The sequence below is a fragment of the Nycticebus coucang genome, chromosome 17, assembly GCF_027406575.1.
Source record: "Nycticebus coucang isolate mNycCou1 chromosome 17, mNycCou1.pri, whole genome shotgun sequence".
Classification (NCBI taxonomy): domain Eukaryota; kingdom Metazoa; phylum Chordata; class Mammalia; order Primates; family Lorisidae; genus Nycticebus; species Nycticebus coucang.
The window spans coordinates 77,409,576-77,423,499 of record NC_069796.1 but is presented as its reverse complement, the minus strand read 5'-3'; the positions used below and the strand labels follow the sequence as shown (position 1 = coordinate 77,423,499).

Genomic DNA, 13,924 nt, shown 5'->3' with positions numbered 1-13,924 from the left:
ATGTCACTTCTCCATGAAGGAGAGTCAAAGTCATGTAGGAAAACGTGTGAGGAATATCTTGATATAGCCATCCGTGGAAAACAAGGTCTGCTACCCACCATTCCTGTCTGGACACCGACAGACTTGGCCCTAGATGTCACACCCTTCTGGGCATTAGTCACCATCCATTCTTTCCTTCACTCTCCTATGTGTAACCCAGAAGGCAGCCCCAAACTCACCAGTTCCTGCGATCACCGGAGTATGACCTTTTTCCCACAGCCCCGGTTAGCCCGAGCCTCCTCGAGATTTCTTTCTTTCTTTCTTTTCTTTTTTTTTTTCCTAAGATTTCTGCTATCTCCCCTTCTCCCTTGCTGTGTCTGAGCTGGGCTATGCAAATGGAGGTGTGAAACTCAACCATTTGGGGTGAGGGTGGGGATTTGCATTGCATACCTCATGCAAACAGCTTGAAAACACATATTAGAGAAATGTCTGTTTCCAATCACCCTCCGCATGCACACATACATCCCCACCTGGGATTTCCCTGCTTTCTGCCTGGCCAGTAGCCCCAGCACCTGTGGCTCCTCTTCCTGTTCCCAGTCCCCACACTGGGGGCTCCCCACTTTTCTCAGTCTCTGTGTGCAGCCCTGCCTGCTCTCCCTGAGGTGCTCCGAGAAGCTTTTTGACATGCTTAGCAGAGCTAATATCTTTCCAAGATTGCCATGCACCCAACCTAAGACAGCATTTCATTTTGCCAAATCCTACTACCTAATTATTCATTTGACAAATATCGGTTGGGCACCTACTGTAGAGCTGCAGTTCCCAACCTCTGGGCCATGGACCAGTACTGGTCTGAGGGGCCTATTAGGAACTGGGCCGTGCAGCAGACGGTGAGCAGTGGGCAAGTGAGCCAAGCTTCATCCGTATGTATAGCCACTCCCCATCACTCGAATCACGGCCTGCACACCGCCTCCTGTCCATAAGTGGTAGAATTAGATTCTCACAGGAGCACGCTCGTTATGGCAAACTGTGTATGTGAGGGATCTAAGTTGAGATCCTGATGAAAATCTAATGCCTGATTGAGCTGAGTGGAGCTGAAAACATAAGCAACACACTCAGGAGAGTCAAGGTCACAAGGTGATGGGTGTCATTGTCTCCCATCACCCCAGATGTGCCCGTCTAGTTGCAGGAAAACAAGCTCAGGGCTCCCACTGAGTCTGCATTATAGTGATTTGTGTAATTATTTCGTTATGTATTACAGTGCAATGGTAGTAGAAATAAAATGTACAATAAATGGAATGCACTCTAATCATCACGAAGCCACTGCCACCCTGGTCTGTGGAAAATTGTCTTCCATAAAACCAATGCCTGGTGCCAAGAAGTTTGGGAGCCACTGGTGTAGAGGACAAAGGGTTGTATTATGCCTCTGAATTATATTGTGGAACAGCTGCTTCTATATTACTGTTGGAAATATTAACGATGCTGTGTTGTCGTTCCTGTTGTTACAGCTTTCACCTTAACAGAACCTTTTCACTTCTGCCAGAGTCATTGTCATATACCATGACTTTAGACATTTGTAAACCATATTTATAACTTTTGCTGGAAGCATATGCCACTTGTGTTTTATTGGCTTTGTATAAGTCTTCAAAATGACTCTGTTTATGTATAATTGTTTAAAATTTTATAGCATTACCATAAATGGAAAACTGTAATTCCTTGCCATAAATAGACGGCAACCCTACAATTAAATTCAATTTTAAAACTACCTATGAAATTTTAGCTAAATACAGAAACTTGAACCTGTGCCCACTCTCTCTTTGTCAAAAAGGGAGCATAGGATGTATCAGGCAGGTGTTAAAGGTAATCTAGTGCCACACTGAGACTTCCACCACGGTGTAATCCAGGTAAGAGGAAGGGTGTTTTCTTAAAGGGATGTAGTCTCTGTGTATCATTTAAGTCATCTCAGGTAACATCAGTGACTTTTACCTAAATTAGCTACAATAGCCAGGTTCTGTTGCAGTAACAAAACCTCAAATCTCAAAAGCTTAAAACCCAAAGATTATTTCTTGCTCACTTCCACTGTGGCTCAACGAGGTCCCAGCTCTTTACTGTTGCTCAGGATCCCAGGCTGGCTAAGCAACCACCATCTTGAATGCCAAGGGCAACTGTGTCAAGGAAAGGAGAGAGTGTCCCAAAGCATGCACTGGCATTTAGTGGTTCCACCCAGCAGTAGATGCTGTACCTGTTGGGGGGTCACATGGTCAACCCTGACTTTACCTGAGCAGGACATGCAAGCCTACTATGTCCCCACAGAACAGAGAACTGGAGTATCTGTCAACAGCCATAAGGACTTCCATTGTACTCTGTGCATGGACAACACTGCCCCAAGTAGTCCAGGGGTGCACAGCCCCTGACCCAAAGGTAAATCGGATCACCTACCCTTCCTGGCCATTACTGCCCAGCACGTGCCTCCTCCCTGCCTCTGCTCACTGCCCCTGGGGCGAACACCCTCTGTCTGCCTTAACATTCTGCCCGGGCCTGAGGCTTTGTCAGCCCCTAAAATGGAAAGTCATCTGTGTATGTGTGTGTGTGGGGGGGGTCACTCTCCTAGGGCAACACCACAGACTGTCACAGCTAGAAGGTATAGGCCCCCTCATTTCAGAGCAGGGTTTTTCAACCTCAGCATTCTGACAGTTGGGGCAGGATGGTTCCTTGTTGTGAGGCATCCTGCACATAGTAGTGGGTTTAGCAGCACTTCTGGCCTTTGCCCACCTACCACCAACTCATCTACCCTCCAACCTGCCATTGGAGGGAGAAGGTTTCCCTCCGTGGAGAGGCCATTGTTTTGCAGAGCAGCCAAAAGAAACTAAACACTGTGTCCAAGGTGACATGGTGAGTGAAGGGCCCGAGGAGCTGGAGGAACATCTAGGCTCTTGCCCTTCCTCCATTCCCTGCCTCGCGCTCCTGGTGCTGGCGCCTGAGGGTCAGCAGGGCACATGAACATGACCGAGAGAAGCCAGCCAGGCTCATGTTCTTTTGACGCATCTGATGTGCCTATCAAAAAGACAAGTGCTCTCTCTTATTGGAAAAGAAACACAGACTTGTTTGCCTGTGTTTCATGTAGCAACTTTTGGGATAGATAAGAGGACAAGAAGTATTTCATTTTTCCTGGAGTTCTACTACGAGAAAAAGCGGCATCAACACGCTGACAACAGGACAAGTGACATTGTGAAAAGAGAGGCACGGAGGGACGCCGGGGCCGCGAGACTGTACGTCCCCCACCCGAAAAGCCAAGTGTTGGAGCTAATTATCAGGGGTTTTAATGAAATGAAATCTGGATTTGAATAAGAGATCTTTTGATTTTCAGAAGCTGGAAAAAGACGACTTATTATTATTATTATTATTGTTATTTTATTTTATTTTTTTTTTTTCGAGACAGAGTCTCACTCCATCACCCCGGATAGAGTGCCATGACTTCATCATTGCTCACGGCAACCTCACACTCCTAGGCTCAGCAATCCACCTGCTTCAGCCTCTCAGAGTGCTAGGATTACAGGCGTGAGCCACCACACCTGGCCCGACTTAATTTTTTTAATGCGCAAGCCCAAACTGGGACCACACAAAATACCAGGTTCAGCCCTTGGGCGGAGCAGGTTTGCCACCCCACACTGCACAGGGTGTTCTGTGCTGCTGGAGACATTTGTTATAGCCACCGCTCACAATGTGCCCTGATGTCAGAGTCATCTAAGGGGCCCTGAATACTCCAGAGTCCCAGATCCTCCTACAGACCTGCTGAACAGAAAGCTTCGTGGGGCCCAGGGGCCTGTGTTTCTGCCAAGACAGGTCCCCTGACAGTTTGGGAAAGCACTGTTAACTTCCGCACTGCCCTGTGCTACCCTAGACCGGGAGCTCCTTGGGGGTGGGGGCAGCACAGGGTCCATTCACGTTTTCCCAGTATCAGCATGAACTGAGCACGGAGCAGGTGCTCTTTAAACCTTTGCTCGCTCAGACTGAATCACCGGGAAAGTTGAAGTAGTAATTACTTCCAGGCTTTTCTCTTGGATGTCACTAGAAACAAAAAAATCTCTTTGGTATTTGGTTGCAACATTCTTATACCAACTCAAAGGTTCCGAGGAAGAAAGACGGCTGTGGCAGGCCAGGGAGGTGATGGTGGGCAGGTTGCGTTATTGCCATTTTAAACAAGAAAGAAAGTCTGTGTGAAGGCTTCTGTTCCGGGAAAGCCGGGTGGACTTAGTTTAGTGCCCGCCAAGCCCTCGCTCCTGGACAAGGCTTCCTCTGGCTCTTTCTAAGGGCAAGCGGGCGATGGCTGCTTCTCACGTGGGCCTCTCTGGGGACAGACACTCCTTCAGCATCACACACTGACTCCAGCAGACTTTAAATCCGCCCATACCTTGTCCCCGCAGTTCCGCATCCGGAACCTCCTTCCCAGATACTCGAGACAGAAGCACGGAGGAGTAGGTAGGAGAACGTCTGCTGTGAAGTGGGGGGCAAGACCAAGCGTCCCAGAGTGGACCGCAGGTGAAACTGGCAACAGCTCTCTGTGCCCCCAGAGACCAGTCAACCTCTACGAGGACCATTACTCCCCCGCTCTGTTTCCAGAGGTCACCCTGTTAGTCTCTGTCACTACCGCCACTCACATGCTCCTCCACAGCCCTTGCCACTGCTGGCCAACATGGTCTTCTCTTTTACCTGGTCACTGTTTCTTTTCAGTCTCAAACTCCAGATTATGACTCCCCAGACACAAGCACCAGGTACACTCTGTGACCAAATCTATAGGTACCAGCAAGGCAAGATGCTCGCAACAGTGCTGAGGGACAGAGACATGGCAGAAGGGACGCCTGGCCCAGGGTTCCAACAGCACAGTTCCTGCCCAAAAGGGAAGAAAGGTATGGAATGGTGTGAAGGGGCCAGGGGAAAGGAACCCGTGAAGTGTCCAAGGAAGAGCGGGAACAGCCACCGCGGTTAGCCATGGCCACACTTCAGCCTTACGGGACAGAGGAAGGGACAAGAAGGAGGGCTTGGCAGGGCCTGTGGCCTCGGGGATTCTGGCCATGCTGGGAAAGCACAGGGAGGTTTGGAAGAAGCAAGAGAAGGGAGGCAGAGTACAGACTCCGGCTGCTTGCTCCTCCTGCCCTGTCTCCCTCCTTGGGGACAGGGTGCTGCCTCTACAAGGGGTGGCCGCCCAGACACAGAGCAGGGCGGGAAGAGGTGGGGAATAGTTGCACAGCCCGGGGAGGGGAGGCAAACAGGGAGAGGCCATGGCAGTGTGGTATGTGTACACCACACATACGTCTGTTCACATTCGTGAAAACATCTGCAGACACACAGCCAACCACCCACCCACAGCAGCTTCCTCTGAAGACTGGAATTTGGTGGTGGAGGAGACGAGAGGAGGAAAGGAGAGCTTGACCTTCTACACTTTTGTACTCTGGGAATCTTTATAACAAGCAGGTATCTTTAGAATAAAAAGTGCCATCCTCCACTCTGCAGCCCCGGCCCCTGGAAAGCCATGGAGGTCATGTTCACTGACTGCAGGGACCAGGTGGGGTCCTTGTGTGAGATGCTCACAGGGCTGGGTGGGGAAACTGTGGCTACAATGGCATGGGGGCTGGAAGGTGGAGGGTAGACGGTGTCTGGGGTATGGCCAGCGGGCCATTGTAGCTGTGCTGTGGGCACGAGGTCAGGACAGGGCTGAGGCCAGTACAGTACACACCGGACGGTCAGTGTGTGTCCCTAAAGGGTCCTGAATACAGGGGGAGGAGTTTTGCGTCCCATACTTCTGCATTCAGATGGGGGTGGGGTGGGGTGGGGGCTTAAATCCCAGCTCTGTCACTCTGCTGTAACCCTTGGGCAACTGACATCATCACTTCCCTGAGCCTTGGCTTCCACATCTCTCAGAGCAGACTAAACAGCTCCATCTTGTAGAATCGCTGCATGGATTAAATAAGATATGTGCATAGGCCCTGGCCCTTAGTGGACCTTCAGTGGGTCCCTGTGACTGCTATCATTCCTCAGACTGTTACTTCAGGCCGAGCCCACAGTGGGGGCTAACCTGAGGTCCATCTGCTAAACTCCATCTGCTCAACTGGGATCCCAGAGTGAGTGAGTGAAGTAAAGGCCCCGGGGCGAGGCAGTTGACATTGTGTGTTCTATAGTCACACAGTGTCCCCCTTGCTCCAGCCAGCTGTCTGACAGCCTGTAAACAGATGGCGGGTGGGGTGGCCAGTGAGATTGTGCAGATGGCACTGAGCAAATCCAGCCGCACTTTTGAGAAAACAAGTCAGAGGCGGGCCATGCCGATAGGGGCCCTGTGGACATCTCTGACTGTGACGGACAGCACACCCAGGGAGACCTCCAAGGGCAATTATGAGATCGACCAGACCCTAGCATGCCTTGCCAAGAACTATCTCCACCCTTGATTTCTGTGGCCCGTTGCCATGGTGACACTGCAGACACATGGAAGTCACCCTGGGTAGGCCTTGTAGCATAGACTGCATCAGCCCTCCCAGGTCTGGTGTCACAAAGAGCAGTGTTGTCTCCACTGTCTGCCCCGAGCCCTTGCCTGGCTTTGGGGGGGCCTTCCCTGCTCCCTACTCTTGGGTACTTCCCCTTCAAGGTTTTGGGGTGACACACAGCCAGGATAACGTGGATGTTTGGACACAGAGCTGCTGCCCATGTGATGTGGCTAGAAGGGCAGAGGGTGGGGCCAGACATGGCAGCGCGTCCGGGGAGTCTGGGGGGGAAGCCAGGCGCTGGCTGCAGCCACTTCTGTCCTGCCACTTCCTCTGAGCTGCTGCCTCAGGACCTCTGAGCTTGTTTCTTGGATGCACCAAGTCCTGCCAAGCCCCTGTGTCTTGGCATTTCTCTCTTCTTTACCTAGATGACTCCTTCCCACTTGCCAAGAGCCAATGCCAGTAGTCACGGCCCCTGCAAGCTTTCTCTCCTCCTTGCCAGAGTCATAATTCCCTCTTGCATCCTCAAACGGTACCTGGCACAGACCTGTTCTATAGCACCCACCGCATTCTTCAGCAATGTTTAAAACCACCCCACAATTCTGCGACTCCCTCTCTCATACACACACACACACACACACCATTCTCCTCACCTTCCATTCTCAGGTGGCTTCCAAGCCTTTTTACTAAAAGGGTGAGCACTGATTTTCTTTTTCTTTTTCTGAGACAGAGTGTAACTATGTCACCCTGGGTAGAGTGCCGTAGCGTCACAGCTCACAGCAACCTCAAACTCTTGGGCTTAAGCGATTCTCTTGCCTCAGCTTCCCAAGTAGCTGGGACTACAGGTGCCGCCACAATGCCCGGCTATTTTTTTTGTTGCAGTTGTCATTGTTGTTTAGCTGATGTGGGCCATGTTTGAATCCACCACCCTCGGTGCATGTGGCCGGCACCACTGTGCTACAGGTGCTGAGCCAGCACTCTTGATTTTCACCATGAATTGGCAAATGCTAATATTGATACTTACATTAATACCACTCCTTACTTCTACTACTAACAATGACAGCCAGCATGTATATCTATGGGAGAACACTGCGACGGGCAATATCTCTCACCGTTATCTCACTATCCCATTGGGTAGCAACTATTACTATCCTTATATTATAGGGAGGAAGTTTACAAGCCAGAGAAGTAAGGTGACTTTCTTGGTCACCCAGCTTAGCAATGGCTGACCCAGATCTCAGACCCAGGTACGGCTCAAGGATGACATTGTGCCCTACGCACCCTGCTTTCAGGTTTTCTCTCTGGGTGTCCTTCCTGCCCCCTGCCATGCTGTGCCTTAGCGACTGAGCTTCCCCAAAGCTGCTAGCCCCAGCGTGTGTGACAGAGGTCGAGCTTCTCTGGGAGGCTGTTTCCTGCAGATATGGGGGTGGAACCTTCTTCAATTACCTACTTCTGCCCTCCTGATCCTTATTGCAACTTGTGGTCATAACTCTCTGCTTCTAGAGCTCAAATTTTTTTCCGGCTTCACATATTTGTCTTTTTGTGCCTGGCTTATTTACTAAGCATCAGGGCCTCCGGGCTCGACTGCATGGCTCCAAATAACAAGATTTCCTTCTTTTGTAAGGAACAGACTTAAATACAGTCCCATTGTGTTCATGCCCCATATTTTCTTTGCCCATTCATCTGTCAATGGACACTTACATGATTCCATCTCTTGACTGTTGTGAATAATATTGCAATGAACATCATGCAGATCTTTTTGAGGTACTGATTGTGTGTCCTTTGGGTATACACTCAAAAGTAGCATGGCTGGATCATAGGGTAGTTCTAGTTTTAATATTTTGAGGAAACTCCATACTGTTTTTCATAATGACTGCATTAATTTACATTCCCACCAAGAGTGCACAAAAGTTCCCTTTTCTCCATCCTTTCCAACATTGGTTATCTTGGAGGTTTTGGTTAGTTAGTTTTATAAATTTTTCAGGTGTGAGATGGTATCTCATTGTAATTTTAATTTGCATTTCCCTGATAATTAGTATGGAACATTTTTTCATACACACTACCTGTTGGCCATTTATACAAAACAGGTCTTCCTTCCAGAAATGTCTATTTGGCAGCACAGTGATGGTGCTTTTAAAAAAAAGAGATAACTCTATGCCAAGCAGATCAGGAAAAGGTCCTTGCTATGCAGATGCAAAAGAAAATCCACGTCCTCAGGAATCCATAGATTATAATAATCAAAAATGTGGAAAAAGAGAAAATCAAACAGCTAATCCTGACCATTTTTATGATAGGAAATCAGGAACAATCAGTAATGAAGCTTTCAGTGGTATAAAAATTGAAAAACGTTTTAATGTAAGTACTGATTACCAGAATCCTATTCTGAGTAATAGTTTCATTGGTATTCCAAATGGAGAGACAGAAATGCCACCGAGAGGAAAACGAGCAGGACCTGTCACAGCTTTACCCTATGACAATAAAATATTTTATAATAGTGGTCCCAAAAGGAGATCTGGGCCAATTAAGCCAGAAAAAGTACTAGAATCATCTGTTCTTATGCAGTAGACAATAATGTGGAAACCTGGAGATGAATGTTTTGCACTTTATTAGGAAGACAACAAGTTTTACCGAGCAGAAGTTAAAGCTCTCTATTCCTCAGGCACGACAGCTGTTGTTAAATTCATTGATTAGGGAAACTCTGAAGAGGTGCAGAGACATGGGCTGCCAGCAAGTTTAACCCAAGACTCAGTCTCTAAGGAAACCGACTGCAATGATGAAGAAGCATTTAAGGCTGTGGATACTGTTCTGAAGAAATACAACCGTCAAAACAGAAGTGGCGACCAGTGTGTATTGCACCGCATAACCAGGGGCACGAAGGTGCTTAATCCCGACACACTTTATACCATGAAGTACCAAATCAAGGAGGGCGACTGTCCTGTTCCAAGTGGCAAAACCTGGCAGGACTGTGACTACAAGAACCCTACAGAAGCTGCTACAGGAGAGTGTACAGCGACCGTGGGGATGAGGGGGAATAAAAAGTTCTCCGTGGCTACCCAGACCTGCCACATTACTCCAGCCGAGGGCCCTGTGGTGACAGCCCAGTATGACTGCCTGGGCTGTGTACATCCCATATCAACAGACAGCCCCGACTTGGAGCCCATCCTGAGACACAGCATTCAACGTTTCAATAACAACTCTAATAATTCCCACCTCTTTGTTCTTAGTGAAGTCAAACGGGCCCAAAGACAGGTGGCAGCTGGATGGAACTTTGAAGTTACCTACTCAATTGCGCAAACTAATTGCTCCAAAGAGAAGTTTCTATTCTTTTTTTTTTTTTTTTTTGTAGAGACAGAGTCTCACTGTACCGCCCTCGGGTAGAGTGCCGTGGCATCACACGGCTCACAGCAACCTCTAACTCTTGGGCTTACGCGATTCTCTTGCCTCTGCCTCCCGAGCAGCTGGGACTACAGGCGCCCGCCACAACACCCGGCTATTTTTCTGTTGCAGTTTGGCCGGGGCTGGGTTTGAACCCGCCACCCTCGGTATATGGGGCCGGCGCCCTACTCACTGAGCCACAGGCGCCGCCCCGAGAAGTTTCTATTCTTAACACCAGAATGCAAGTCCCTTTTGAACGGTGATATTGGTGAATGTACAGATAACGCCTACATGGATACTCAGCTACGAATTGCTTCCTTCTCACAAGACTGTGACATTTATCCCTGTGAGGGATAACAGGTATTGACACCCAGAAGTGGAATAGTGGTTCCAGACAATGGGCTGGGTCTTTTCAGATAAATTACACTTAGGTTCCCATGATAGGCCACAAAGTCTGTGTGTACCTCTTCCCTGCTGGCTGATGCTGCCCTGAAAGTAGCCAGGAGTTACAAAGTTACAACGACAGAGGAAAAATTTATGTTCCCTGGGCAAAGCTGGCCTTTGGGTGCAATGCCAGCTGGCCTTCCTTGTGTACAAGCTGTCCTTAAGTCAAGTGTTGTAAGTCCCAGAATAAAAGTCTTTCAGCAAAAAAAAAAAAAAAGAAATGTCTATTCGGGTTCTTTGCCCACTTTTTAAACTAGGTTATTTGTGTACTTGCTGTGGAGTTGTTCGCATTCCTTATATATTTTGGATATTAACTCCTTATCAGACGCTTGCTGTGCGAAGGGTCTGAGATCTTGGCTGCTTGGCTCAAAGCTCTGTTGCCACTCACTGCTCTTGTCAGCTTGACCAGGTATGCTTTCTCTCTCGATCTCACGTTCCCCCTCTACATGTTAGAGACGATACTAGGACCTGCATCTTAGGGTTGTCGCAATGCAAAAAGATCAGTACCAAGAGCTTAGCACAGGCCCTCTCACATACTAAGTGCTCATTAAATGTTAACTGATGCTGTTAAAGAAGTGTTTATGTTCCAGACAGTCAGAGAAGGATGGAGGCCTAGACCCACAAATAATGATTTTGATGTGACTTGTCAGTCCTGAGAGTGAAAGCCTGGGCTGGAGGCATCCACCCTTTGTGGGCTTCAGATGAGGCCATCCGGAAGTGATGGCCCCAGCTGACCCCGAGGAATAGCACGTTCATTTCACTGTGCAGTGCTCTGGGTTATTCTAAAATTGTTTCTCACATGGATTTATTTTGTCTTTCCAACTTGGAATCTTAAAGTCTTCCCAACTGCAGACATTCTCGGTGTTTTACTCCTTTGCTTCCTCACTGCATCCCGACCTTGGGTGTGAGGGTGCACCCCCGACAGCCATGCTTTGCTGTGCTCAGCTAAAGGTGTAATTTTTCTTTAATATTCAGATAAAGAAGAGGAAGAAACAGAGCAAGATTTTACTGCACGCCTTCAAATGGCAGGCATCTCAGCTCCATCAGTTTCAATTTATAATCTACACCGTTATCTCTTTGAGTAATCACGCCATCACTCCCATTTTACAGATGAGAGAACTTAGAGTTGGAGAAGAAAGTCACCTCAGGTCACATAACCAGAGATGATGCACTAGAACCTGTTCCCAGGTTCATCATAGCTCTAACCTCTCCCCAAATGCCAAAAAATACCATTTTCACATTGATATGAGATTTAAGAAAAAGAACATTGTGGCGGCGCCTGTGGCTCAAGGAGTAGGGTGCCGGTCCCATATGCCGGAGGTGGTGGGTTCAAACCCAGCCCCGGCCAAAAAAAAAAAAAGAGAGATAAAGAACATTGTGCTATATCACAGAAGGAAATTTGGTTGAGCCCACAGTGGTTTCTACAGTCATTTTCATCTAATTCAGTTCCCTATCATGTCTATGGTCATCTGTCATTTCAATTATCAGTCTACTCACTAACGGAGCCCTTTCCAGGGGCCAAACGGTCATTATATTTGCTTCTCTGAGTGCCTTTCAAGAAGCTGTCCTTTATTTCTCCCTCCTTGGTTTGTGTCTGGCCTGGATTAGTGCCCACAGGCTGCAAATCATGCCACATTTCTTGGCATCTCCCCTTGGCCTTCCCAAGGCTCTTCTCACCCACCACCTGCCAAACCAAGGACGTGCCCCCAAAGGGACAGAACTGACCAGTCGGCTCCACCAGACCCAAGTCAATAGAAGTCAAAGCCCAAGACTTAATTTAGAACACCCCTCCCTGCCACCATGTACCTTGGTGCTTATGTCTGTGGCTATCTTTCTGGCATGGGGATCTCTGCCAAGGTTATTTTAATGCTGACTCACACCTCTGTCTATTCTAGGAGAATATCTCTGGAGAGAAGCAGCTCGTGCCCAGGTCCCAAGACCTCTGGAATGTAATATTGGACTGTCTATGGCACATTTGTTTTCTGGGTGGAAGCCTCTCCATTTTATGCTCTGCAGAGCCCTAGAGAGATTTCTCCTCCTATCCCCATGTTAGAGGGACCTCGATACTTCTAGCATCTGCTGAACCACATCCTCATAAGTTAATCCATCAACACAAACCATAAAAAGGAATGAGGTACTGATCCATTCCACAATGCAAATGAACCTTGAAATGTTATGCGGAGGGAAAGAAGCAATACACAAATCAGCTTGTATGGTCAATGTAGATAAAACATCCAGAATAGGCAAACAAATAGAGACAGAAAGCGACTGGTGTTTGTGAGTGGCTGGAGAGGAGGGGAGTGCAGAGCAGATGCTTCGAGGGTACAGGATTTGCCTTTGGAAACCAGATAGAGGTGGTGGTTTCACAGCATTGTGAATGCACTAAATGCTGCTGAATTACAGACTTTGAAATGGTTCGTTTTATGTTATGTCTATTCCCCCTCAATAAAAAAAAATTAAAAACTGAATCACTGCAGAAAGGATTTGATGTGGCTGACAGTGTTACATACAAAAAGAAATCAGAATGAAAGAAAAATGGCGGTCAGAAAATGAATCCTGAGTGTGGTTGACACCCAAACTGGAAGCTATCATGTGGTTGGACAAAGTGGCTACAAAGCCAAGTTGAGATTCCCAGCTGCTGAAGCAAAACGGAAGATGACAGTTCTACCAAAGTTTGCAGGGACCCAAAAGTATTCAGAAAAAGGCTCTATTAAAATCTGGAAGAATTTTCTTCCAGGGGCACCTAAAGAGTCCCCTTTGGAATGTCAAAGATCTGAGCTCTTGCCAATAATGGGGTCTCTTTCAGGGCTCCTCTGCCTGGCCCTTTGTACACCAAGGCTGACAAATCAACCTTCTCCAGAAAGAAGCAGGCTTGGCCAACCTCCCAAGCCATCCCTTCCAAACCCACGAAGGAAATAATCTCATCCAGAAAAATGTGAGATCCATAAAACACCCAAATAAACCAGAAATATTGTCTAGACCACACCATGCACCATCCCATTCATCTCATATCTGATGGGAATCGACAACTGTGTTTGGCCCCTTTCAGGCTCCAGGCACACAATGGTCAGCAAAGCAAACCTCACGAAGCAGAATAGGAAGCAGACATTTCTTTTTTAGCGCAAAAATATATAATTGTTAATAGTGTTTCCATATGCAGAAAAAGCACAGGCAGTTGTGCAGGTGGGTGACTGGCGTGACTAGCCATAGTGGTGTTTAGGAGAAGGCAACTCTTAAGGTCCTGATAATGGAGGTAACATCCAAGGAGGAATGAGACCAGCAAAGAGAAGGGAGAGCTTTCTCAAAGAAGTGAGGAGCCTGAGGGTGCCAGGAAGCAGAGGAGGGGCAGTGTCACTGAGACGTGACAGAGAGAGTGGGATGAGAAGAGACAAAGAGGGAGGGCCCGGGTCGTGGCAGAGTGGGAGAACAAAGAGTGTGGGAGTTCAGCCACACCTCTGCTTACCCTGGGTTGCCGAGGACCTCGGACAGCCCGGGCTATCAGGATGGAGAAGGGAAATGGCCTGGAGGACTGAGGAGTGACAGGATGTCGGTTCACGCATAGCACCCCAGGTGCAGGAAGGAAGATTCCAGGATGAATTAGGCCCTTGTCCTTCTTTTAATACTGAGCTGGAGAGTTCCTACCATCACCGGACAGC

The 13,924-nt window shown here is 48.2% G+C and overlaps 1 protein-coding gene across 1 annotated transcript; it reads left to right on the top strand.

Annotated features, from left to right (window-relative positions):
• Window positions 1-812: 812 nt before the first annotated feature.
• LOC128568570 (kininogen-1-like) lies at window positions 813-9,767 on the top strand (the record flags this gene model as incomplete). The annotated part of the gene is made up of 6 exons (XM_053566224.1): window positions 813-866; window positions 4,401-4,451; window positions 4,548-4,606; window positions 5,488-5,539; window positions 6,204-6,383; window positions 9,141-9,767. Coding segments are annotated over exons 1-6 (1,023 nt in total), but the record flags the coding sequence as incomplete, so codon positions are not given.
• Between the last annotated feature and the right edge of the window lie 4,157 nt (window positions 9,768-13,924).